The sequence below is a fragment of the Aotus nancymaae genome, unplaced genomic scaffold (genome assembly GCF_030222135.1).
Source record: "Aotus nancymaae isolate 86718 unplaced genomic scaffold, 86718_ANA_hifiasm-v0.15.2.pri h1tg000020l, whole genome shotgun sequence".
Lineage (NCBI taxonomy): Eukaryota > Metazoa > Chordata > Mammalia > Primates > Aotidae > Aotus > Aotus nancymaae.
In genome coordinates this window covers 24,557,684-24,584,289 of record NW_026988432.1, presented here as the reverse complement: position 1 = coordinate 24,584,289, position 26,606 = coordinate 24,557,684, and the positions used below count along the sequence as shown (strand labels likewise).

At 34.8% G+C, this 26,606-nt stretch overlaps 1 protein-coding gene across 3 annotated transcripts in view; it reads left to right on the top strand.

Annotated features, from left to right (window-relative positions):
- The window catches only part of DCC (DCC netrin 1 receptor), a 1,184,710-nt gene that overhangs the window by 565,750 nt on the left and 592,354 nt on the right, over positions 1-26,606 (top strand). For all 3 annotated transcript variants that reach the window (XM_012464272.3, XM_012464274.3, XM_012464273.3), the window contains exons 4-5: positions 13,347-13,497; positions 14,876-15,012. In XM_012464272.3, the coding sequence (XP_012319695.1) occupies positions 13,347-13,497; positions 14,876-15,012 (288 nt within the window). The remainder of the gene's footprint in view (positions 1-13,346; positions 13,498-14,875; positions 15,013-26,606) is intronic.

Here is a 26,606-nt window from a genome sequence, read left to right as displayed (position 1 = left end):
TCAGAGTTGAGATGTTTTAAAATGTCTTACTGTGTGTGATGGTGAACATATGATGAATTGAAGCAGTTATTGTGGTTGTCAAGTTCACTTTATTCATGTCGCATCATGTCTGAGTGCCAAGAAGGAGATTAAATTGAAGAATTATAAATCTGGTTTGGGCACTAGGTTGACTAAAATTACTGGCCTACACAATGGAATTCTTATTTTAGTTTACTTAATGGCCTAATTGAATTGATCAATTCGTAATTCAATCTATTGTGCATTTGTTTAACTACAATTAGATGACTGAATCCTGTATAGACTTGAACTAAATATGTATCTAATTAGAGACATTGGCTTTTAAAGAAATAAATTTGACTAAAATATGTTATTTTTCTCTATAATTTTTTTAATTGAAATAAATATTAGCAGAAACCATTCTAAAATCCATCTTATTTGAAAGGAAAAGCCTATCTTTAGTTTTAAAACAAGTAATTTTAGATTTTTCTTCATCACTAATAATTTGTTACTCAATGGTACATTAAACTTTTTAGTTTTAATAAATATTATATTTCAAAACTAATCTATTTTCTATTTTCTGTAAAAATAGATTGTAGTTACATTATAGAAAATAGATTCCATTTTTATGGATTAGTGATCCATATAACAAAAAGGACACATTATTTGCTTTTAAAATTTATTATCAAGCCGAGTAGTTAATTCATGTAGCCATATGACTAACATAAGGTAGAGAAGGGCAAATTCAGGTAAGCAAATCTAGTTCCAAATGAGCATAGACAAGGAACTAATTGGAAAATTCAGAAGGTTTTTATAGATTATTACTTTCATAGATCGTAAGGGAAGAACTGTTTATAGAATGATTCCAGTAGATAAATCTGGAATGAGAAGTTGAGCTCACTGTATGGAGATCCTGAAACTCCATGCCTGGAATTTAGACTGGATTCTATTTGTTGATGATTGGACATCATTGAAGGTTTTTGAACAATGAATATATGACATAAACATATACCCCAGAAACAAAAGGAAGTGAACAGCATATTAAGCTAATGCATTACCTGATATTTTTCTCTCATAATTAATGATTTTCTACTACATTGTAGGATTTTCTCATAGTGTGCTTTCTTTTTAAAAATCTAGTTTGAATAAAACTTTTTCTTATACCAGGGTACAAACAGAGTACACTTAGCCTTTCATAGATTTAAGATGGATACAATGGTTTCTTGTGCTCCTCTCATTTATACTGGAAAAAGATGATGTGATCATATTGTATTTAAGCTACGTGAAGTCCATGATATATCAGATTTAATTCAGATGGCATGAAAAGTCTGCATATGGACTATCCATTTCCATGGATTCTGCTCATATTGACTTCATATTGACCAGTTTATAAATATTAAAAATTCCCAGTTTGAACTACTGTTATAATCAGTGGTTAATATTGTGGAGTCTGACACAGATTGATTAAGTACAAATCTTGGTTTAGCTACCTAATAGTTGTGCAATTTAGGGCAAGTTACTTAACCTAAATCTTTATCTTATAAAATGTAGCAAGTAATGCCATTTATTTCATAGGGTGGTTGTGAGGCTTGAGTTTGACAAGCCAAGTACAATGCTTAGAACTTCAAAGCCCTCAGTAGCTATTATAATTATCTTAGCATTTTAGAGTTTCCAGTTTTAAATAATTTGATTTCCATGTCAAGATTATTTCTCTGGTAATAAATTACCTGGTTTTGGATTCTTGGTATCGTAAGTATTAATTTGTCTATTGGTAGTTCATTCCACATGCTTTAGGCTGTTTATCTGCAGTCCCGGCACATGTCTGCATTTTATTTTCACATCTAAGAGAAGTCAGAGTTTCCTGCATCTCCTTCCTCTCTGGTAACTTATTGCTACATGATTTCGCCTTTCTTTACCTTTCCAGTAACATTATTTTCCTTTGCTGTATGATATGGTACAAGAGGAATTGGTTTAGAAATAGGAGTCAGGAGATAAATAAGCTTGATAGTACTTGATCTTCATTACCGATGAGCAATTCTAATCCTCTCAAATCCTTAGTTTCCTTATCTGTTAAGAGAAGAGGGTGGACGACATCAGCCTTTTCAAATCTTTTCACTACAAGGGATCTCATTTATTATTTCTCCCCACATTCACCCTCAACTCTGCCTTTATAATCCTAGAGTTTAAGAATTCAGGTTTGCAAGACAAAACGTAATCCTTAAAAGCCACAAGGCCATGCTATGACACAATAATAAATAATCAAAAATCAATTATAAAAAACATGGGATTGTTCTATTTTTAGATTCATAAAAATAGTTTTAAGTTAGTTTATGCTGTCACTCAAATCGCACCAAAAGAAGATAGGGCATCTTTTATTATGTACAACTAAATTCCATGTCATTCTGTCTGTGCCCCTCTCCACAGCAGATAACGTTATCCTGCTCTCTTTGGGAAGCAGGGCTAGGCATAGCAAAGAAGTAAACTGACAATCATGTTGCAGTGGAATTAGTTATAGTAGGTCAGGTTATTTAACCAATGTGAGATAACTAAGATAACCAGTCTTTCACATGGAGCTGATTAAATTCCATTCAGACGTAACGAAGCCTAATATGTTGGTAAGCCTAAAATGACTTACTGTGGATACATAGACTATTTCTGTTTGATTCTGAATTAAAACGTAATTCTTCATTTCCCAGTGCTATTTGCGGAGGACATCAACAAGATTCAGGATTCCAAGTTGAAAATTTAAAAACTTGGGGATTGATTACATTTTTCTTGTCATGTCTATCATTCTAAAATCAGTGATCCTCCCTATCCGTAACTCTAGTTTTTTTTTTCTATTTTCATCCTTGACCTTGAGTGATGTTAGGTATGGATTATATTATATTCTGTTGGCTACTGTTCCCTGAAAAGTTACTATATCCCACAAGTTCAAAAGCAAAAACAATATATTTGAGATTGTCCTCCATGTAGAGGAATGAATATGGCTTGGAAAGGAGAGAACCTGTTTTTTTCCCAAGAGTCTAATTCTCAAGAGTCTAATGAGACCAAAAGATGATCATTTCTGCATTTACTTAAGAATGTGACATTTAACAGCCCTAGGTGGGTCATCTTAAGGGTCAAGCAATCATCCGTTACTCTCACATGAACAAGAAAGCCTCCCTGAGGGTGTGTGGAAGCCAAACTTATAACCCATGAAGCAAAAGTCACAAAAAAATAGTGAAAAGACCTGTAGAGCTTGCTTCCTTCTCTGGCTTCATTTGCCATCAATTTGTTCTTGGAACTCACAAAAAGACAAATTTAGTCATAAGTTATGGGCATGCCTTTGTTGATTCAACACTGGCAAAATGAGAAATCATCCAAATGCTTTGGTTTATTATCAAACAAGAGCCAGAATCACAAACCCATGGAAAGTTTTTAATGCTGCTTTATGCATAGATCTATAAATTATGAAGATTTTTGGATCCTCCAAACTAACTTTGACACATTATAATGGCAACATTTGTTTTCTGGGATTCTACTGTCAGCTGAAAAATTAAAAAAAAAATCTAAAAGTAAAAAATATCACTTCCTTTAGACTTGCTACAAAATGAAACTGATAGACTAAAAATTTGCTGTGAGACACAAGGGGTAGAAGCCATACGCCAGTGATAGGAATAGATGCTCTCCTTTCTTCCGCCAGACTCTAACTAGAAATAGCAATATGTGTGTGTACATGGAGAAAGAAAGAGGAAATAAGAACAGATGTAGGAATATTTACAGAGAGGGAATGTCATTTTTAGTACTGAATTGGTGTAAACGAGGAAAGAAAATAATAGAATCCTAGAGTGGTGAATAATAGCTCCATCTTCAAAGCTCCTTGGCTTACAGCCAGATGGAGTTTTTCGTTTTTTATTAAATAAATTCTGATTCCTGTGATCAGTTTGGATTAGGCTGGCTTTTCAATAAAGAATATTCTAAACACAGAGTTAGAAGTAGTTTCATGGAATTTTTTGCTCAGAGCACATATTAGAGTACCTGCTGGTGTTTGAAGGCTCATGGTACCTGCTGAATTTTCTAAAACAGAACTGGATGGGGGAAGGCTACTCAGCCAGCAGGTGAACAGTAGGTTAGCTTGAAATCGAGAATACAGACAGAGCAAACTAGCTCTCTGAAGTTAAATTAATTTGTAGCTCTTATGCCTGGGAAGAAATCAAAGAGAATACCCCACAGTAGCCTGCAGTGCCCTTTCATTTCCATTTGGAAATGTGTTTGATATGCTATGGAGGCAGGAATTTAATAAAGAAAGCCAAGAAGCACACAATGAGGAAAAAGGCTTTTGCATTCAGAAAAATAAAAATTAAAAGCAGCTACTGGTTATTTTGAAGAAGACAGTTATTAAGTTGTAAAAACCGGTGTTCTTTTTCTTGCCAATGCAGATGTCAACAGTTCGTAATTTAATTTCTCTGTGCCTCAGTTATTCTTCAGATTTGCTGCCATAAGTTTGGTGTTGAGGTTCCTAAATAAAAGTTTGGGGAAATGGCCCTGTTGAAGGAAAGTCCCAGTCATCACTGCATGAGCATAAATTCTAGTTTACTCAGGATAGTTCTGATCACACCCAGTGTCCTAAAATAATTGTAAGGAGTGTGTGTGTGTGTTTTACACTCTAAGAAGTGTTCCAGGTTGAATAATTTATATGGCCAGCCTGGTCATCCACCATGAGGAAAGATAAAATTATGTGGCCCCTAAGGCATTTGGGAAAATCGATGAATGTGGAGAGTGAAATATGCCTCTCATCAGGTCACACAGACTCAATTAATTTAACCATTGTAATGTTTTAACGTTCTTTTTAATTGTTTAAAAAGAAAATATTCTCTTCACTTTCACTAATACACCTTCCCTTCTTTAGTGAGGCCTGATGATAGTTGACTTTTTGTTTCTGAATATATTAAGTGTAAATAAATGTGTCGGGTTATATGATCCAAGATACTCTTAGACTTTTAACAAACTATTGCTGAAATATAGTAATTGAACATATTTAAGTTTTGCATTATCTTCTCAAATGCAAAATAAGACAAAGAGGGGCAGGAGATGCAAAAAAGAGGAAGGAAGGAAAAGGGGATGGGGGGAAGGAAGAAATATATTTTATCAATTTCTACTTGAAAGACACAAAACTATTTATGTTGAAGGGAAATGGGCTTCTTGAGTATTTCAGAAACATGATTAGTTTTATGAGACTGTATCTGCATTTGTTTTTTCAAAGTATGGTAGGTACCTAGAGCTTTGGAATTTCTTGAGATGCTTTCAGGGGATCTGCAAGGTCAAAAATTTATTTTAATAATAATGTATATCTTTTGAGTTTTTTTGTTTTTCACCATGGTGGATTAAGAATGTCCATGATAAAGCAGTGAAAATTATTAATTTTATTGTCTCAATCCTTAAAGTATCCATATTTTTAGTATTTCAAATGTCAACATAGAAAAATACACACAAAAAAAATCAAAGTATAATGGGTTTTGCATAATAAACATGTCTGAGATCACTTGAGTTTCAAGTTGAACTAGCTACCTTTTTTTTTTCTTCATGAAGCATCATTTTTACTTGAAAGGGCAGTCAACAGAAAAACTTGCTATTCAGATTTGAGTACTTGTTACGCATTTCTCAAAAATGAACAAAGTGAGCCAGCTACTTCAAGGAAAATAATATTTACTGCCAAGAATGAAATTCAAGTTTTTAAGTTAAAATTAGAAATTTGTAACACATGTATCTGCCACTGGGAGCTTGACAGTTTCCCAACAGTAAAACACCTTTCTGATGGGATTGGCGGTGAGAGTAGCAAATGAGATTTTTTGCTACTCTATGAATGTGTCAACATTGAGAAGATGTGTCTAATACAATGTACCACTCCAAATAACCAGTGATTGATGTGACAAAATCATGCATTGGTAAAAGATCTATTCAAAATACCGACTAGATTAACAGATACTCGGATAACATAGCACAAAACATTTATCAATATGGCACTAGATTTCACATTACGACTTTCAAGACACTGCTTATTGAGTTTTGCTAAAGTATTCAAGGATATCTCTACAGTTATGTGAAAAGGCTATCAAAATACATCTCCCTTTTCCAACTACATATTTGTTTGAGGTCAGATTGTTTCTATGTAATTCAACAAAAGTGACATAACAGAACAACATGAATGCAGAAAGTATTTTTAAATTAAAGCAGTAAGTTTTAAGATTTACAAAAATGGAAAGAACTACCACTATATTCTCTAATATTTTTGTTCTGGAAAATACAGGTTTTTAAAAAATTATTTTTGTTGGGGCAAAAATAAATAATAGACTAGGCACAGTGGCTTATGCCTAAAATCCCAGCACTTTTGGGGGCTGAGGTAGCCAGATTGCTTGAGCTCAAGAGTTTGAGACCTGCCTGGGCAGTGTAGTGAAACTCTGTCTCTACAAACAAAAACAAAAACAAAACAAAAAAAATACTGGCTGGGTGTTGTGACATGTGCCTATAGTTCCAGCTATTTGGCTGATGGTTTGAGCCAGGGTGTCGGAGGTTTCAGTGAGCCAAGATCACGCCAGTGCACTTTAGTCTGAGCAAAAGAGTGAGACAGACCCTGTTTCAAAAGAGAAATGAACAAATATTTAATAAATATTTTAAAAATCTGTATTTTGTTTGTTTGTTTTTGAGACAAAGTCTTGCTCTGTTGCCCAGGCTGGAGTGCAATGGTATGATCTCAGCTAACTGCAACCTCTGCCTCCAGGGTGCAAGCAATTCTCTTGCCTCAGCCTCCTGACTAGCTGGGACTACAGGTGCCTGCCACCACACCTGGCTAATTTTTTGTATTTTCAGTAAAGACCAGGTTTCACCGTGTTAACCAGGATGATCTCGATCTCCTGACCTCGTGATCCACCTGCCTCGGCCTCCCAAAGTGCTGGGATTACAGGTGTGAGCCACCACGTTCAGCTAAAAATCTGTTTTGATTTTTAGTATGGAACATATTTGTGGCTATATCCTGTATAACCAAAAGCTAAGTAGCTTCAAGGGGGCCTTCAGTAATTTTCAAAAGTGCAGAAGTTCCTGAGACCCAGCAGTTTGGGATTCGCTGTCTGCATCGTTGTTCTTTGTTGTAATAATTACAGATTGATTATCCTCAACCCAGATAACAGATTACGATAAAGTAGGCCAATATTTCTATTTAGAAAAAAAAGTGAAGGGGAAAGAGAGAAAGGAAAGAATAGCAAAAGCAACATGTTGCCATAGGGTGGTTCCACACTTTAAGGCAATCTGTGTAGTCTGAGATCAGAAGCACTGCAATGACTGTTTTCTCTTTCTTTATTTCCGTACCATCCGTTTGCTCTCTGGGAGGATTAGCTGTACTGCCACCAGGATAATAAACAGACCAGTTCAAAGAATCAGGTTAACATTTTCTCCCTAACAGGAAAATGCTAAACTGGATTGGAGTTCAAGCAAAGCATTACTGCTTTTAATCAGTTTAGAGAAATAGTTGCATAATTTTGAGGCCATTTACTTTCATGAGCATCCCATTAAAGAGGTATGCTTTTGTAGTTTTTAATACCAAAATTTAACGTTAGAAAATAATCATTTTTTTTTTTTGCTGGTTTGACAGTAAAGCTATTGTCAAATATGTTTTCTAGAACCCATACTTACATTTTTCTTTCAGTTTTATAATATGTCACACATATAAATATATGAAATATATGTATACATTTTAAAAAGGAAAATGACCATGTATGTACCTGCCAACCAACTTATGAAATACAACATTAAAATATTGCATTCTGATTCTCTTTCCTGTAATTAAACCATGTTCATTAACTTACCAGGAAAGTCTTTATATTCTATTAGCCGAATAACTGCATTTGCATCTAAATAGTGAGTTCCCATATAACCAGAACACAAATGATTTTTAATCAGTAATTATTAATTTCATCATAGTTCTATTAAAATCGATTTAGTCCACATGACTCACAACCTAGAATTTTAAATTCACATCTCCCAGGGCTTTTTAATCTATACTTATGGAGCTTGGAGGAAAAACTTCGATTTGCTCTTAAATATGTGCCTTGAATATTGGTCATTAACTTTTATAATTGTTTGCTCCTTGTACAATTTCTATATACTTTGAAATACTAGAGTTTAAGATAACTCTTTAAGAATACTACATGTTATTTAAAAACCTTTCGAAAAAAAACACACGAGTCCAAAGATGATAAAACCACCCTTAATTCTATCATACAATGTTAACCTTGAAAATTGCACCTTTATCCTCCTCATTTAAAAATATAAATATACCTTCTTAATCCTCTTCTCTAAAACTCATATTTTTAATAAAGGAGAAAAATACAGCAGATATCAAGTTTAATAATGTTTCCGTAGAACATTTTAGCAGTGCAAAAACAGAAACTAAAAATCAAACTAAGATAACAAGAATAGTTACTTGATATTTTAAATTTCAGAGATCTTGTTTTGTTTTCATTTTTATGTATATATTTCAGTTATTTTTTGCAGTATAAGAAACTACTATAAAAATTTAATGACTCAAAACAGTAATGATTTATGATTTTTTACGATTCTATAGTTCATCTGAACAGTTTCTCTGCTGGTTTCACTTGGGCTCACTTATGTGCATTTGGCTGAGAGAGAGAGATTTCAATACAGCCTTACTCACATGCCTGACAGCTAGTGCTGGTTGTTGACTGAGGGCCTCAGTTATTCTCCATGTGACTTTCAACCCACGAGTTGGCTAGACTAACATGGTAGTGTCAGAGCAATGGCAAAAGCTGCAAGGCCTTTTGAGACCTTGGCTGCAGAGCTCATGCAGCATAACTTTGACCACAATCTCCTGGTCAAAACAAGATACTAGGCCTGACTTACAACAACAGTAAAAGGCCTCCCTTTTGGATTAGAGAAGATTAGCACTTTTTAAAATCATATTTAATCTGTACAATGTTGCAAAATATATGAGCTATTTACTATTGAAAAATTTGATTACCTTTTGGGGGAATTTTCTTGGCATTTGAATTTATTAAATGATACAAAGAAATAACTTGGGGAAATAAAAATCATGTTTTTCCAGCAAAAGCTGACATTTTCATATAATTAAGGTCACAAATTCCAATGCCTATGAAGCCACAATGGTAACAAATGACACTGAAATGAGCCAAGTCAAGATTGGAGTAATTTGGACTATATATACTCTTCTGAAAATGTAATAGTAGATGGTTCTCTTTTGGCAATATAAGCCCAGTGATGCCTGGAGCATTGATATTTTAAAACAAAGATTAAATATTGGCAAGTAACTTTGTTAAGTTCAAAATGAATCTGAAAGTTACCTGGAAAGATAAAAGACCCCGAATAGTGAGCACAATGCTGAACAAGAACAAAGTCGGAGCCTGGACACTACCTTACTTCAATACTTACTACACAGTTACAACAGTGGAGATAGTGTGGCATTGGCAAAATAACAAGTCAATGGAACAGAACAGAGCTCCTGAAAATAGACCCAGACAAATACAGTCAAGTGATCTTTGAGCAAAATCAAGTCAGTGGAGAAAAAATGGCCTTTTGAACAAGTTGTGCTGGAACAATTGAATGTTCATATGCAAAAAAAAGGGGAAGAAGAAAAGAGATAAGAGAAGAATCCATGCATACCTTTCACAAAGATTAAATCAAAATGGACCATAAACCTAAATACAAACACAAAACTGTAAAACTTCTAGAAGATACTGTAGGAAAAATATAGGTAAGAAAATTTGACAGTGCATTTGTAGATATAACATCTAAATAATCCGTGAAAGGAGTGGTTGATAAGTTGGACTTTATTAAAATTAAAAACTTATCTTCTACAAAAGACACTGTTAAGAGAAGGAAAAAACAACCCACAGACTGAAAAAGAAAGTTTGCAGAGCACACTTCTGATCAAGGGCTTCAATCTGAAACATATAACAAACTGTTAAACCTCAATGATAGGGAAAGAAACAAACCAATTTAAAAACAGACAAAAGATCTGAACAGACACCTCACTAAGGAAGATGTGAAAATGGAAAGTAAACATAAAAATGTGATTAACATCATGTCATTAAGGAATTGAAAGTTAAAACATCTCTTACATACCATTACATAAGTATAAGAATGGCTAAAATAAAAAAAAATGGCGATAAATGCTGGCAAGGATGTAGAACTCTTTTGGCTGGTAGCAATGAAAAATTACACAGCCACTTTAGAAGATAGTTTGGCAGTTTCTCACAAAGCTAATCAGTTTTGCCATTCAATCTAGCAATTGCAATTGAGTTGAAAATTTATGTCCTGACAAAAATGTATGCTTGAATGTTTATAGCATATAAACATTCCACCAAAAGCTGGAAGCCACCAAGTTATTCTTCAATAGATGAATGGATAAACTATGGTGCAGCTAGACAATGGAATATTATCCAGCAATAGATATAAGTGACCTATCAAGCCACACAAACACATGAAGGAATCTTAAATATATATTGCTATGTGAAAAAAGCCAGTCTGAAAAGGCCACGTACTTTATGATTCTAGTGACATGACATCTTGGAAAAGTACAGTTATAGAAATAATAAAATGATCAGTGGTTGCCCGGAGTTTGGTAGGGCATGGCAGGGGTGGGATGAATAGGTGAAACTCAAAGGATTTTAGGATGATGAAATTATTCCAAATGATATTGTAATATGTATATAAGACATGCATTTATCAAGCCTGTAGAATTATGAAAAAGGGTAAACCATAATGTAAGTTACGAACTTTAGTTAATGGCCATTTATCAATATTGTTTTATTAATTGTAACTAATATACCATACTAGTGTAAGAAGTTTATAATAGGAGAAACTGCATTGCAAGGGATAGGGACCTGATATATGAGAATGATCTGAACTATCTGTTTAACTGCTTGGCAAATAAACATTTTAAAATCGATTTTTGTGTTGCATGATTTTGTTTTCTGATAAAACAAAGTAAAATAGTTTGAGTTGAAAGCCTCGGCTGGGAATTGTGGCATACCCCTGTAATCCCAGCACTTTGGGAGGCTGAAGAGGGCAGATCACCTGAAGTGAGCAGTTCAAGACCAGCTTGTCCAACATGGTGAAAACCAATCTCTACTAAAAATACCAAAATGAGCCGGGTGTGGTGGTACACGTTTGTAATCCCAGCTACTCAGGAGGCTGAGGCAGGAGAATCCCATGAAGCCGGGAGGCGGAAGTTGCAGTGAGCCCAGATCGCTCCACTGCATTCCAGCCTGGGTGACAGGGAGAGATTCTATCTCAAGAAAAAAAGAAAAGAAAAAGTCTCTCTTCTGTGGGTAAATTAGTAGCATTGTTTGTGGTTCCAGGTAACTTCTTTTAGCTGGATGATTAAATTAAGTAGATCTTACTTGATGCTTTTAACAGGGGTTATTGTAGAATAGTATTATGTAGTCTAAGTTGTAGAAACATTTCTACTGGGGAGCAGGTGGTGGAAGTAAAATATTCAAATACATAGACCTCTATTATAAAGACAACTATTTGTAAATATATATTTTGGGAACTTTTCTGTTCAGGAAATTTATCGTTAAGCAGTATTTTCTTTCAAACCGTATTTGCTAGATTTGAAAAGTCACTTTGAAGAAAGGAAATGAAACATACCATCAGCAATTTTCAAAAGTTTTGAGACATTTTTCTACAATATTGATATAATAAAGATGAACACATTTGGAAAATGCTTTCAATATTTTCATTGTGAAGAGTATTTATTTTTGTCGCTGGAACAACCAGAAGCAGATAAGGGAAGACTGAGAAAGTGTGAAGTTTTCTTTGTACACAGAGAGAGTACTTTAGATAACAATTACTGTCCTAACTACTAGTTTGAGGATTGGTATTATTTTATTACCCTGTGATCCACCTGTATGGAGTTGGGTCAGGCTAATGAAGACTAAGGATAATGTCAAATGTGTCCTGGGTCTCCTCCTATTTTATATCCTCTCTGATCACCAGCAGCTCATGCTATGACCCAATTGGGTCTATCCTTCCTCAGTGATTCTTTTCACCCTGATCCTAGTTTAAAAGACTACATTACGTCATCATCTTTGCATCCAGATTTTGCTTTGAGTCTGCAAAATGACAGATTATAGACTAATTCCACTGAATGAATTAGGCTGAAAATGGCTTCAGTTAAGCCTTTCTCGGGAAATGTGGATTTTAATGGTTACCTGAAAACATAGCATCTTATTTCAACTAAATAAACTTTAAGTGACAAAATTTTAGTCAACAGGTCCGGTCAGAGGATATTGCCATGGGTAGAACAGACTCCTCCAAGTCTCCCTGACCATACATACGATCAAGTTATTCTTCAATAGATGAATGGATAAACTATGGTACAGCTTGGTGTGTCCCCAGGTATTATCAGTGGGGCTTATATAGAAGCGGAAATAGAAGCTGCTAACTGTCAGCAAGCCTACCTGAGCATTGCGTTCTGGGCTTAGAACTTTGTGAACTTTTTGCTTATTCTACCTGATACAGTCTTAGCATCTTTGAATGAAATACATTTATGATTGAATCAAAAGAGTTCCTAGGTTGCATAAACACTGTTTTAGTTACCTGCTGGTAAAAGTGAGTAATATTCCATATATATAACTAGTAAATGCATCAGATGAAGTAGAAGGATGCAGAGTCCTTCATTGACTCAGGGTCTAAGCTCTAGGGGCAAAGTGAATCTTTCAAATGTTGTGAAAATTTAAAAAAACCAGACACTGCCATACTAGTTATAAAATAAACCAATTTAAGTCGTACAAATGTAACTTTCTTTTCTAAGAAAGCAGTTATTTTCTCAGCACCTGTGTATTCTAATTCTCAGTGCCTGTATGCTATTTAACACAATTCAAATAATGTCAAATTCTAATATATTTATCTTATTTTCCAAGCCACAGAAGCAGTAAACAATGAAGAAGAAAGTGGAATAGATATGGTGGTAGGCAAGCTGAACATATCAAGAAGAAGTTCCAGATAATAACATTTAGAAAAGTTATTAGTATTTTTTCTGTTCTCCAATGCTGATAAGTAAACAAGGCCTGTTTACTTACGGGTAGCCTCAGATACATGCATAGCCTCAAGCTGGTGCCCTATACCGTGGTCTGATCAATAGTTAAGAATATTCTAATATCATAATTCTATAAACTTGTGATGAAGAAACTCTTAGGAGTTTATAAATTTCATTGACATATTTTCATTTTTTTCTTTCCATCTTTTGTCTTGTTAGGGAAAAAAGTTTCAAAGTATATCATTGATCTTTGCAATGTTTTTCATACATTATGTAATACTGTGTGTTTCCCTCATAGATCCAGGACTGCATAGACAGCTATATTTCCTACAAAGACCATCCAATGTAGTAGCCATTGAAGGAAAAGATGCTGTCCTGGAATGTTGTGTTTCTGGCTATCCTCCGCCAAGTTTTACCTGGTTACGAGGCGAGGAAGTCATCCAACTCAGGTATTTCACATTTAAGACTTTTGTAAAGTAAACTTTTGCATAGTATATGCTGCTATTTATCTTTCTCTAATTTGATATAAGTGCTTACAGTACAGGGATTTTCATAATAATTTATTCTTTCCACATTTCTTGGCACGATGCAGTATATGAAAGACATTTAGCCACTGGTATGAGGTGAGGAAAAGACCAAAATTCATGAGATCAATTCTGAAAGGAAACTAAGAAAAAGTCAGGGTTGCCTTGGAGATGGTCCTGCACAAAAAGTCTTCAGATACATTCTGGTGGATTCCATTATAAGAAAGTAGTATATAGAGAGGTTTGATCCTTAATATTATGTCTCACACACAAAAGATAACTATGTGAAGTGAAGAATATGATCATCAGTTCGATTGTGATAATTTCACAATGTATACATATACCAAAACATTATAGTGTACGCTGTAATTATATGTAATTTTTATTTGTCAGTTGTACTTCAGTAAAGCTAAGAGGAAAAATGAAACTAAAATTTTCTGAGTTCAGATATGTAGCATGTCATTATAGGGCTTGAGCAATTTTTTTTTCTTAGCTCCAACTGTATCGCTCACTATCCCAGCTATAACAAATATTTAAGGGAAGGCAGGAGAGCTTAACTGACTTTGAATTGCTGGAACGTTTATAATTAAGTACAGTTAGAAAGTAAATTCTCAATAGAATGGAATACTTAGTCTTTCTGATGAAATAGATCTTGCTTAAGGAATTAATTTCATTGATTTTGAGGACTCGTGTTTTCCTTTTTAGCATACTTACTTTTAAAGAGAATGTAAGTCCATCAATCATAAATTAATCTTTAAATTTTATTTACCTTAAATATTTAGATAACAACAAGGCATGGTATATGATACTACAATATTTCTGAGAACATTAGAACACCCAAGAAATCCAGTTACAGTTTCAGCACATCAAGGTGTGTTCTCTGGATATAGCCAAGCACTCTTAGTTCAGTATAAAATATGACTTTGTACAAAAATCACTGAATTGGATTTCAGGACACAGGACATTGATTTTCACTCCAGAGTACTACTTCTCTGGACCTTGAGGTTCTCAAATCCAAAATGAGATATTTGGACTAGATTATCCATAATTTATAGCATTAAAGTTAGTTTCAAGTTTAATCTACTTCATTTCTTTGATCACTACACACAACCTTCCAATGAGAGTAGTTTACCTTGAGTGAATTTTTTGTTCAGTAAGCGAGACGTTATCACACCCTTATCATATAGAGTTTCTTTCCGATGTCTTAATTTGAGCTTTGGTGGAGGTCATTTAAAGCCCTGAGTATCTTGCCTAATATATATTTGTGTGTTCATTTACTCTACACCTACCCTATGTCTTACAGGTCTAAAAAGTATTCTTTATTGGGTGGAAGCAACTTGCTTATCTCCAATGTGACAGATGATGACAGTGGAATGTATACCTGTGTTGTCACGTATAAAAATGAGAATATTAGTGCCTCTGCAGAGCTCACAGTCTTGGGTAAGTTCATGGTTGGAGATGCATTTAGATTGTACCTTTCAAAGTATATCACTGTGATGCTTTAAATGCTCATCACTGAATTGCTTCCTGTATTTATTTGTGTGAAATTGCAAAGTCCCAGTACTCCACACATGTCCTTGCTTTGCTCTGATTAATTGCATAGGGGTTATATGCAGTGTTTGAATACTTATTTATTGATGAAAAGCCAGAAATATTATGCTTTAGTCAAATTGTTCCAGTGATATAGCTGAAAAGTACCAAAAATTATTAATGGCAGATGTGTTGAATAACAAATATGAGATTACAAAATATCATATCTGGGAAAATAAATGAAGGAAAAAAATGAGAAAAATTGTACAAAGTATTTATTCTTGAGGGAAAAAGGCAGATGTTATTTGAGATGAATGACAGTGTTTCTGACATTAAATTCAGTATGTTGGTAAGATTGTTTTATTAATATGGAAATACTGTAAGTGTTATTATTGAAAGTGAACCATTAAAATCAAGTATATGTAAGGAACAGTTTCATAGCAAGAATATAATTTAAAGAGATTTAAGGAACATTGAGGGGTTCATTATATTCCAAAAGGCAGAGCTACCCATGTGTCATTGCAAGCAAATAATTCTTATGCATGGTAGATATTCAAACAAACACGTTTATATCATTTACTCCAGATTTGTTTTAACTAGTTTTATTTGAATTACATAGTTTAGAGAAAGTGTCTTAACATTTGGATTTCAATTGCTTTTTTTCTGTAACAACAAAACATTGGTTATTAGTATTAGGAGATTTTCCTTAGTAATAAATATTTTTGCTTTTTTTTTTTTTTTTTTTTTTTTTTTTTTTTTTTTTTTTTTTTTGAGACGGAGTTTCGCTCTTTGATACCCAGGCTGGAGTGCAATGGCGCGATCTCGGCTCACCGCAACCTCCGCCTCCTGGGTTCAGGCAATTCTCCTGCCTCAGCCTCCTGAGTAGCTGGGATTACAGGCACGCGCCACCGTGCCCAGCTAATTTTTTGTATTAGTAGAGACGGGGTTTCACCATGTTGACCAGGATGGTCTCGATCTCTTGACCTCGTGATCCACCCGCCTCGGCCTCCCAAAGTGCTGGGATTACAGGCTTGAGCCACCGCGCCCGGCCAATATTTTTGCTTTTTAAAGCATCCAAGAAAAATCAGTCTATTTAAATGTTAGCAAGTAGAAATAAAAATGTGTCATATACTGATTATATCTGCTAACTTATACTATGATATTATTATCCTATCCATTTTGCTTTTTGCCTTTAAAGGTTATTCAAAAAACACTTTCATCTGTGGATACAGTAATAATGAATATCATGGGTTAGATAATGAAGTTACTTGTTCTTTGATCAAATCGTAAACATTAAACTGGGAATGGGCATAAGACTTAAACTCTGGATTTAGAGGTAGTATTATACTGACTAAAATATTAGCTGCCTTTAAAATGACACAATTGAATTCAATCTTATTTTATATTTTGATGAGACAAAGAAAATAGAGAACTTTCACATTTGTAAAATCAAAACACGGTAACACAAAATGGCTATTACAGAAATTGTATTGTGCTATATATTCCTGATCAGAAGGAAGATATGGTTATGGAATATGCTAGAATTTACATTGATCATAGGCAAATCTTTACTTGCAAAAGCATGAGGTCAAATTTTATTTCAGATTAATGCATATCATTTTGACATGTAATGCTTCATTGATATCCAAGATAAATATATGCAGATACTGATTTCTGAGGATAACCTAAATTAGCCTCTCTATATATGTATTAGCATACATGTATGTACTCACATTGGTATTTTTTTTATCAATTGTGTAAATTGTTACAAGATAATTAGATGCTATTCGATACATATAAAACTATTCAAAGATGCACAAGAAGATATTTAATAATTTTTTCCACTGCAGACATTGCATTTCTATCCCTCTGAAGTGAATACTTTTGGTAGCCTGGCATGTTTTATTCCATACATCTTTCATGTTCCATTGATGCACATATGCTCACATAAAGTTCTGTAGTGACATGACACTTGGATGCTTCTTTGATTTTTCCTTAAGCCAGGTGATTAGTCTCTACTACAATACTTCTAGTGAACCTTGACCAGTGTTGTTATGTAAAAAATATTTTCAATATAAAAATATTGAAAATAAGCATCCAAAAATGTTCAACATTAGTAGTCATTAAAGAAATGAAAAATGAAAACCACAGTGAGAACCACCATCTCACACCAGTCAGATTGTCTGTTATTAAAAAATAAAAAAAAAACAGATATTGGTGATGTTGTGGAGAAAAGAGAAAGAGAACGTTTATATACTGCTGGTGGGAATGTGAGTTAGTTCAGCCATTGTGCAAAGCAGTGTGGTGATTCCTCAAAGAACTTAAAACCGAATTACCATGTGACCCAACAATCCTATTATTAGGTATATATCCAACAGAATGTAAATCATTCTACCATAAAGATACATACGCACATATGTTTATTGCAGCACTGTTCACAATAGCAAAGATACAGAATCAACTTAATTGCCCATCAGTGGTAGAATGAATAAAGAAAATGTGGGAAAGTTACACCATGGAATACTATGCAGCCATATAGAAGAATAAGATAATGGCCTTTGCTGCAACATGGCTGGAGGCATTATCCTAAGTAAACTAATACAAGAGCAGAAGATCAAATATGGCATGTTCTTATTTATAAGTGGAGGCTAACACTGAGTACACGTGAGCACAGAGATGTTAAGTATGTCCTTATATACTTGATGATTAGTTTTCAACATGGGACCCTGGGGCCTACTGAGAGTGGAGGGTGGGAGAAGGATGAGAATTGAAAAACCACCTGTTGAATGCTATGCTTATTACCTGGATGACAAAATAATCTGTGCACCAAGCCCCAGTGAGATGCAACTTACCTATATAACAAACCTGTGCTTATACCCTTGAATCTAAAATAAAAATTTTAAAAAAGGCAATATAAATGAAGTACAATATTAACATGTATTCATAATATAATCTTTGTGTACATATACATATGTAAAACATGTCCATATGCATGTACATATTTATATGTGTATATGCATACATATATGTAGATATATATACACATAGATATATTAGAAACAGCATTTACTGAGTTCAAACAATGTGAGGTATTTATTCATTACAGTATCCTCTGTGGGAGGTAGGTAGGTGGAGCCCGTTAAATAACAATGCTCTCACCTTCTGTGCTCCTGTACCAATTGAGAAATGATAACAAGAGAAAGGCATAGAATAAGTCCATCACCTTAGTTTGCTGAGGAAGCTGCCATTCAGCATGTGTTTTGCATTGCGTGGGAGGGACATGCCCATCTGGTCATGGGCAGTGTTATCTTGGCAGGATGTCACTCAGATGACAGCTTGTCCCATTGCCTGGTAGCTGGTGCCAATGGAGACCTGTTACTCTCTCTAGTCAGGCCTGTTACCAAGAGAGAACAGTAGGTGAAAGGTGTTTCTTCTTACTTCCAGATTGCTTAAATTATCTGTTTCATTTATCCTGATCCAGCCTCCCCTCAATCCAAGAAAGGGTGGGTATTGGGGAGTGGTGAGGTCAGAAGTCATTCGAACAAGGAGCTTCCTCTCTAGGGAAGAAAACATCAGTATTTAGGAAGAAGTATTCAACAACTATCCCCCAACCTTAGGTGTTACTCTCAATCCTGTTTTACAAATGAGGGCATTTTGGCACAGAAAGTAAGTAACTATCCCACGGGAGGATCCAGATTGAAATCTAGGCATCCGACTGAAGAGTCTCAGGTGTATGCTTTACTATCTGCCCTGTCCACTCCACATATTCTTATTCATCTTTTTTATTTTTATTTTTAATTTTACTGAAATAGGTATAAAAGGAAGCAGGTTTATGTGATATAAATAAGATAAATCTAAAATTTCAGTTTGGTCAATAGTTAGTTATATAATCACATAAAATAAAATACATGAACATAATGTAATGATCTTGACAAAGCAGAAAGGCTGATAAGGGACCAAGGAAGAAAAGAATACAAGCTGTTCTTTGAGAATGAGGTTAAAACAATTGCCATACTTAAGAATCTGTACACACAGAGACACATGAAAAGTGTGCTCATTATTGGATATTGCTTATTTTTTGCTGTAGTTTCTTGCTTATTCCAAGTGGTGTACCATTTGTATAATCAGAAAAGTAAATGTTGGAGGTATAAAATTTGACATATTTATGGTTAAAAAATGAGATAAATAAAAATGTTAGAAGTCATAAAATATTGAGGCAATTATGCTCACATACACATAACCCAAAGACCTGGACTTTGCAAACACACACACTCACTCTCTCTCTCTCTCTCTCTCTCTCACACACACACACACACACACACACACACACACATACATTTGTTTTCTCCATATAAATGAAATATGTGCTACATTGTAACCTCATTTTCACTTCAGGATAAATCATGGAATCTTTCTTTGTGTGTGGCTGTGACACGTGTATGTTCTCCAGTTTTAATGTTTTTTCTTTTTGAGACAGGGTCTTGCTCTGTTGTGGCCTTGAACTCATAGGTTCAGATGATCCTCCACCCTCAGCCTCCCGAATATCTGGGACCACACCTGGGTATCTGGCTATTTCTTCTTTCCTTCTGTGTTTCTTGTCCCTCCTTCCTTCCCTCCCTCCCTCCCTCCTTCCTTCCTTCCTTCCTTAATTAAGCAAGGTGTGGTAGCTTGCCCTGTAGTCTCAGCTACTCAGGAATCTGAAGGAAAGGATCTCTTGAGGCTAGGGGCTCTAGTCCATCCTGGGCAACATAGCGAAATCCTGTATCTACAAAAAGATAAACAACACACTAAGTTGATTATCTTTAAGTATCTTTGTCATTTATTTGCTCGTATCTGAAGGAAAAGTATCCCAGAAATACACCCTCATCGGCAGAGCAAAAATTTGCCTCTCTTCAGAGTGCATTTTTCCCCACAGTTATATCTATCTAAACATTTTATAAAATGGAGTCTCCTAGTAAGAATTTACATTCCTATTAAATTAAGATTTCACTTTATAGTTTTCTTGGACATTTGCATTTTACATTTTGTGAATTTGTTATCAATCTTCTTTGAGCTTTGTACATTTATTGAAACATTTATTCTTACTGTGTTGATTACGGAAACTCTTTATATGAGAAAAATACTATGTTGTGTATTCTTTGCATTTTTACAATTTGCATATGGCACCAAATCTCTTTCTTCATGGTTGCTAGATTTGTTGTCAATAGACTCACGTTTTTATTTTACGAACCATGCTATCTTTAAAAATCTGGATATAGATTACGTGTTGAATGTGTAAATTAGAAGTATGATTAATTTTCTGAAAAATAGTGATATGTTTATATTTTGAGTTTTGGTGGTCTTGGTCCTTTTTGTCTGTTTTTAAAGAATTCTTTTGGCAATTGGGTATCTTTTAAAGGTCTCTCATGGGCTTTACATCATTTATAACTACTGTAGAAGATATCATTTACTTCAGGATGTGGTGGATATGCTATCTTAATTATTCTGAGAGGCTCCAAAAATGAATATTTGTACAAAGTTTGAAATCATCTTTGACTACTCTGATATAAAGCTAGGATTATCTTGTGGGACTGAGTTTATACGAAAAATTGAATTAATTGCCCTCTTAAAATGGATGACGAGAAGGAAAGAGCTTCATTATCAATGTTATTCAAACTTACTTTTCATAATTTTTAAGAATTTAAGCATATTTATATTCTTCAGATAAAATCCCACAAGAAATCCAAGCCTCTGCTTATCAAACTTTAATCATGCATTTTATTAGACTCTTGTTTTGCCTTTCAACTTGCAGTCCTTTCTTGTACTTAACTATCTGTGAATGTGAACCTTCATGAACTAACAGACTTTTCAAGTAGAATATCATTTTATATACTAGATGAAAAGGAATTTTGTTGCCCTCCTCAGTAATTTCAAAGAGTGAATATACATTAAATATGATTTGAAACTTAGCATTTACGTTGCCTTCTTATAAAAATGGAAAGTTCCATAATCATTAAGTTTTTTGGAGAGATCTTTATTAGACAAGATTAATGACAACCTTGTTTACAATAAATAAAATGCAAATAATTTTATAGATATTTTCTTTATAGTGGCCACTTATGGTAGTGTTTCTGACTTATAGTAACCATTGATAAAGTATTGGTGGTCACCTTTTGGGTACAGGCATTCAACTAGGCTCTGGGAAGACTACAGAAACATCTGACGCCTGGCTTCAGTGGATGGTCGTATAGTTACAAATTCATAAAATCAGTTGCCTTAGTGCCTTCTGAATAAGCTCTTTAAAAAAATAAAAACATCCATCAGGCACAGTGGCTCACACCTGTAATCCCAGCACTTTGGGAGGCCGAGGGAGGCAGATCACGAGGTCAGGAGTTCGAGACTAGCCTGACCAACATGGTGAAACCCCGTTTCTACTAAAAATGCAAAAATTAGCCAGGCGTGGTGGTGCGTGCCTGTAATCCAAGCTAGTCAGGAGGCTGAGGCAGGAGAGTTGCTTGAACCCGGAGGCAGGGTTTGCACAGTGAGCCAAGATTGTACCACTGCACTTCAGCCTGGGTGACAGAAAGAGAGTCTGTCTCAAATATATGTATATGTATATAAACAGGGACTCTGGGAAGATATGAAGAGTTGATAGTCTCCACTCTCATAGAAGACAAGGCCTGAAGCAGCAGGGGTATGAGGAGTCCTAGAGAAGGAAATGCGGAAGGGGGCTCTCTGAATATTGTTGTCAGTCTTTATTTTATTTTATTTTAGCAATGACTACTTGTATTTATTTTAAAACCTAATTAAAAAAAAAACTACAAAGTGGTATTTTTCCATTCTTAGGTTCATTATGTCCAGCTTTCTGGTTCAAGGATTTTAATCTGATTATAATAGTGAACATAGCTTTTTATCTATCTGCCCATCCCCAACATTTACACAGCTCTGCACAGGAAGCAAGACAACTCTCCACACACGTTCTATAGATTTGCCACTGCATTGGATCTAGATCGATCCCGTGTCTGAATCAATGCAGAAATCCATACTTTAAAAAGTGATTTGATATTTAGCCAATTAAGTGCCAGGCTTTGGACAAGCCTTGTGTACTGGCCTTACAGAGGTGGAGATGAGTGGAAACTTTACTGAGGATGGGCTCTTCAGTAGGAGCCATTAGGTCGAACATCAGTGAGGAAATAAAAATACCTTTGAACTTTCCAGAAGTGGTTCTGGAATTCCCTTTAAAGCAGTTGTTTAGCAAAATAAACAATTTGGTATTAAAAGTTTACTCCTTGGCCGGGCGTGGTGGCTCACACCTGTAATCCCAGCACTTTGGGAGACCAAGGCGGGCAGATCATGAGGTAAAATAATTGAGACCATCCTGGCCAACATGGTGAAACCCCGTTTCTACTAAAAATACAAAAATTAGCTGGACATGGTGGCACGCACCTGTAGTGACAGCTACTTGGGAGGCTGATGCAGGAGAATCACTTGAACCCAGGATGCGGAGGTTGCAGCGAGCTGACGATACTGCCACTGCATTCTAGCGTGGTGACAGAGCAAGACTCCGCCTCAAAAAAAAAAAAAAAAGTTTGCCCCTTGTGTGTAGATTTTCTTAATTATTTCCCTTACCAAAATTCCAGAGAAACATTGGCTAGAATTGGCACAAACTCGTTTTATAGGATACACGTAAGTCTACTAGGTCAGCCCTTTGTACCAAATTGAAAATTTTAAACCAGTTCTAAGAGTTCATTTCTTCCACCCCATGAGTAACATGTACCATTTCACATGGTGCTTGGATTTAGACTTCCCCTCACGTGAAACACACTTGAGAAGAACCTGTTCCTTGAGGCAAATGTTGCCCCTACCCGAGTCTTCTGCTTAAAAAATAACAAACTATAGGTCATCCTCTAGGAATGTGTTAAGAGGATTCTCCCTATAGACCTGAGCATGTCCACCTTACACAGATGTGTTCATTAAGCCTGAAGACAACAGACTCAGAATATTATGTATAGATATATATACACACATACATACACATGTATATTTTTGTATATGTGCATACAGGTATATACATATCTACATAAAACACACTTATTTTCCCTATTTCCAAAAAAGTTTCTCTTTCTCTTTAAACTTATCATTTTCTTTCAAATGCATGTGATTATCTCAACCATTAAATGAGATTCTGATTCTGCAAATTGATAATAGACTAAGCTATTCAGAAAGGTCTAGAAAAATTGTCTTAAAAGTGATTTAAGAAGAGAACAGATAAAGATATATGGGGGAAGTTAAACACTCCTGTTAAACACTATTGTTTTGTACAGTAGAGAACTGGAAAAGTCCACTTTGACAGCTTACTGCTGAAAATGCTTTGAAAATTATAAATCTTATGGCTGGATATACAGTGAGCTAATGAATATAGTTTCTAGTCCTAGATATGCAGCTGAACCACAGTGTGAGTAGAAAACTAGCAACCAACTGTTGAGTGTCTCCTGTGTACTAAGCATTCTGCCAAGTAGTCTTCAGGCATAAGAAGGTATGACACAGATCCAGTCCTCAGGGATAGGTAGGGAAAAAGACAAGAAGCAGGCAGTTGCTAACAAGGCCAGACAACTGTTGAGAAAGAGGGAGACAAGGGGCCGTGAATAAAGAATGCAACAAAGATGAGAGAATGGGGAAGGGAGTGGTGAGGGGAGAGTGTGACAGAAGGTAGCAAGTGTGCAAAGATCTGGAAATAAGCAGAGGATGGGGAAGGGGAAGCAAGTTATGTGACTGAAGATTGTGGGTACGAAAGAATCTGATGCCAGATGGGAGAATCCATATAGGTCTTGAGTATTTTCCTGATGTGGTTAGATTTAAGGGCAATTGAAACATATGGAAAGATTTTTGATTGTGTCTTGTGAGCTGTTTCATCTTAGCCAGCTATGTAAACCTCTCATCTTCAATTCCTTCATTTCTTTTTTCATATTTGTAGAGCTTTAGGAGGTGCAAGTGCAATTTTGTTACATGAATATTTCCCATAATGTTGAAGTCTGTGCTTTTAGTGTTATATCACCTGGATAGTGTACATTGTACCTATTAAATAATTTGTTCATTTGTAAAACAGTGATAATTACTTTATCATAGTATTTGGTGACTGTTTGGGTGTGAAAACTTGAGGAGAAAGATTCCAGAATAACAAGGCACAGCTTTGGGTGTTCTGGGAAATAAAGTAATATAAGATTCTCTTCCAGCCCTCATGAGAAGCCTAAAGCCAGTTGCAAAGATTAAGCTAGCTAAACAAACAAATACCAAATGTCACAAATATTAAAATATTATATGTACTTTTTCATTCCCAATTTTCATTATCTATAAATTGTACATAACAGCAACTAGTCCCTACATAGTTCTCATGAATTGTGGCGGGATCAATATGACAATATCAAGTGATCTATGTAACAATATCTAGTGATACATTGAAATTTCTTTGGCAGTTATCTCTAGAAACATAGACATCCCTCTGTGGGAAAAGGATGATGTCCATTTGTGATTTGTTTTACGTATTTCACTTTCTTCTGTGCTTCTGCACCGTGCTGTTCATGCTTTCTTCACAGCTAGGTGGGGAGAAGCTTAGAAACAGAAGTCATGTCTTCTACATCTTGGTCACTCAAACCCTGAGTTTGTTCTCTAGCGTGTCTGAATTTTAAGTGTTAAGAAGTGCAATTGAATGTGCATAAGACATAAATTACCTCTTTCTATCAAAATATTTTACAAGCTTTCCATTGAGATTCATAATTTTTTCATTGACCCTGCAATAGATAGAATTATGTCCCTTCAAAATTTATAGGTTAAAATCCTAACCCTCAATGTGACTGTATTCGAAGAAAGGCCTTTCTTGAAATAGATAATTAAAGGTAAATGATGTCATAATGAGAGGATACCTATCCAGTAGGAATAATGTCCTTTTAAGAAGAAGAGTTACTGGAGCACTTTCTCCACCCTTGCACACAGAGAAAAAGCCACGTGAGGACACGGAGAAAAGGTGTCATCTGAAAGTCAAGGAGAGGAGCCTCATTAGAAACCAACTTTGCTGGCACCTTGATCTTGTACCTCCTAGTCTCCAGAGCTATGAGAAATTACAGTTCTGTGTCTAAGTCACCCAGTCTGTTGTATTTAGTTACAGCAGCCCAAGAAGGCTAACATAACCACAGAAGAAGTAGATGCTGTATCCATTATAGAACAATTGTTAAAAAGAAAACAACTGCTAAAAAGATTCTCTGGTCTATTGTAGAAAAGGGAGCAGCAATGAAGATGTATTATCAATATTGCTTACATATTGGCAGCACGAGTAATCTTAGATTTCTAGGAATGTAAAGAAACTCTCATTTATAATAGCAATGGATACAAAACAATTTCTCATTTACTTAACAAGTCTTGCGTAGTTCTTAGATCCTTATAAATGTGATATCCTTTCATCTTATTTTTGTTCACTATCGTTATCATCCCTTTATTTAGTAGTTACTAAGTGTAAGGTATGAAAAATGATCTATATCAATTTTAATAGTAAATTTATTAACTATGATGAAATTGTATTCTTTTTTAAAATCAATTCTCAGGCATGCTCTGTGAATTCAATTTACTACACATAAGCATGTATATCTTCACACACTATCAACTCGGATGTATTTGGAAATGGAAGAAAACATGATACTTCAAAACTGATATGGCTTTTTTTACTTTTATATTTTGCATAGGCTTTAGTTTTTATAATTTTTTTTTTACCAAATAATATGTGATGCCAGCTGCTCTTTTTTGAGCGTGTATTATTGGCCAAATTGTACCTATCCATTTATTTGGAGTTAATGGCACATCTATGTCAGACATGGGTGTTCAAACTCTTCCCACTTTTGCTTGCTGATAGAGCAACCATGTTGAGTTTTGAGTTTTAGGTTTAGGCTCTTTGCCATAAATGGGAAGTAGTTATAATAAAATATGTTAAGGTAATATTTACCTTTTTATTACAACGTGTAATTCTTATTTTGAATGGAGTTCTCTTAAATTTATAACATCATTGCCTCTGCCTAAGTAGCAGTTCTTAAATTTTACATATATCTGTAATTGCCCTTATTAGCAGGGACTCCTCAGTCATACACATTTAATGAACATAGCCATAAAATAAGTGCCTTAGGTAAGTTTATATTGATTATCCTTTACAAAGGAATTACCAAATGAATCATATTGAAATGAGTTAGGAGAGTTTTTTGTATGTAGGGCTTTGATCCTGAATGTTGGACACAGGTGTGTAATATAAGGCAGAATTAAATCAAGAAAACCATCAAATCCCACCAATTAGCTGCTTATTCCCTTATTACTGTGTAGATTTCTTATCTTTCCTCAACTGAAACTATGGTTGTCATAAGAGTATACAAAATTATGTCCAAAATATATTTAAAAGATTCTGTTGAATATTTACATGTATTAGAAGAAGAGACAATATATGTTCAGGCTGTTGTTAGTAATAAAATGATTTGGTATTTCAGTTGACA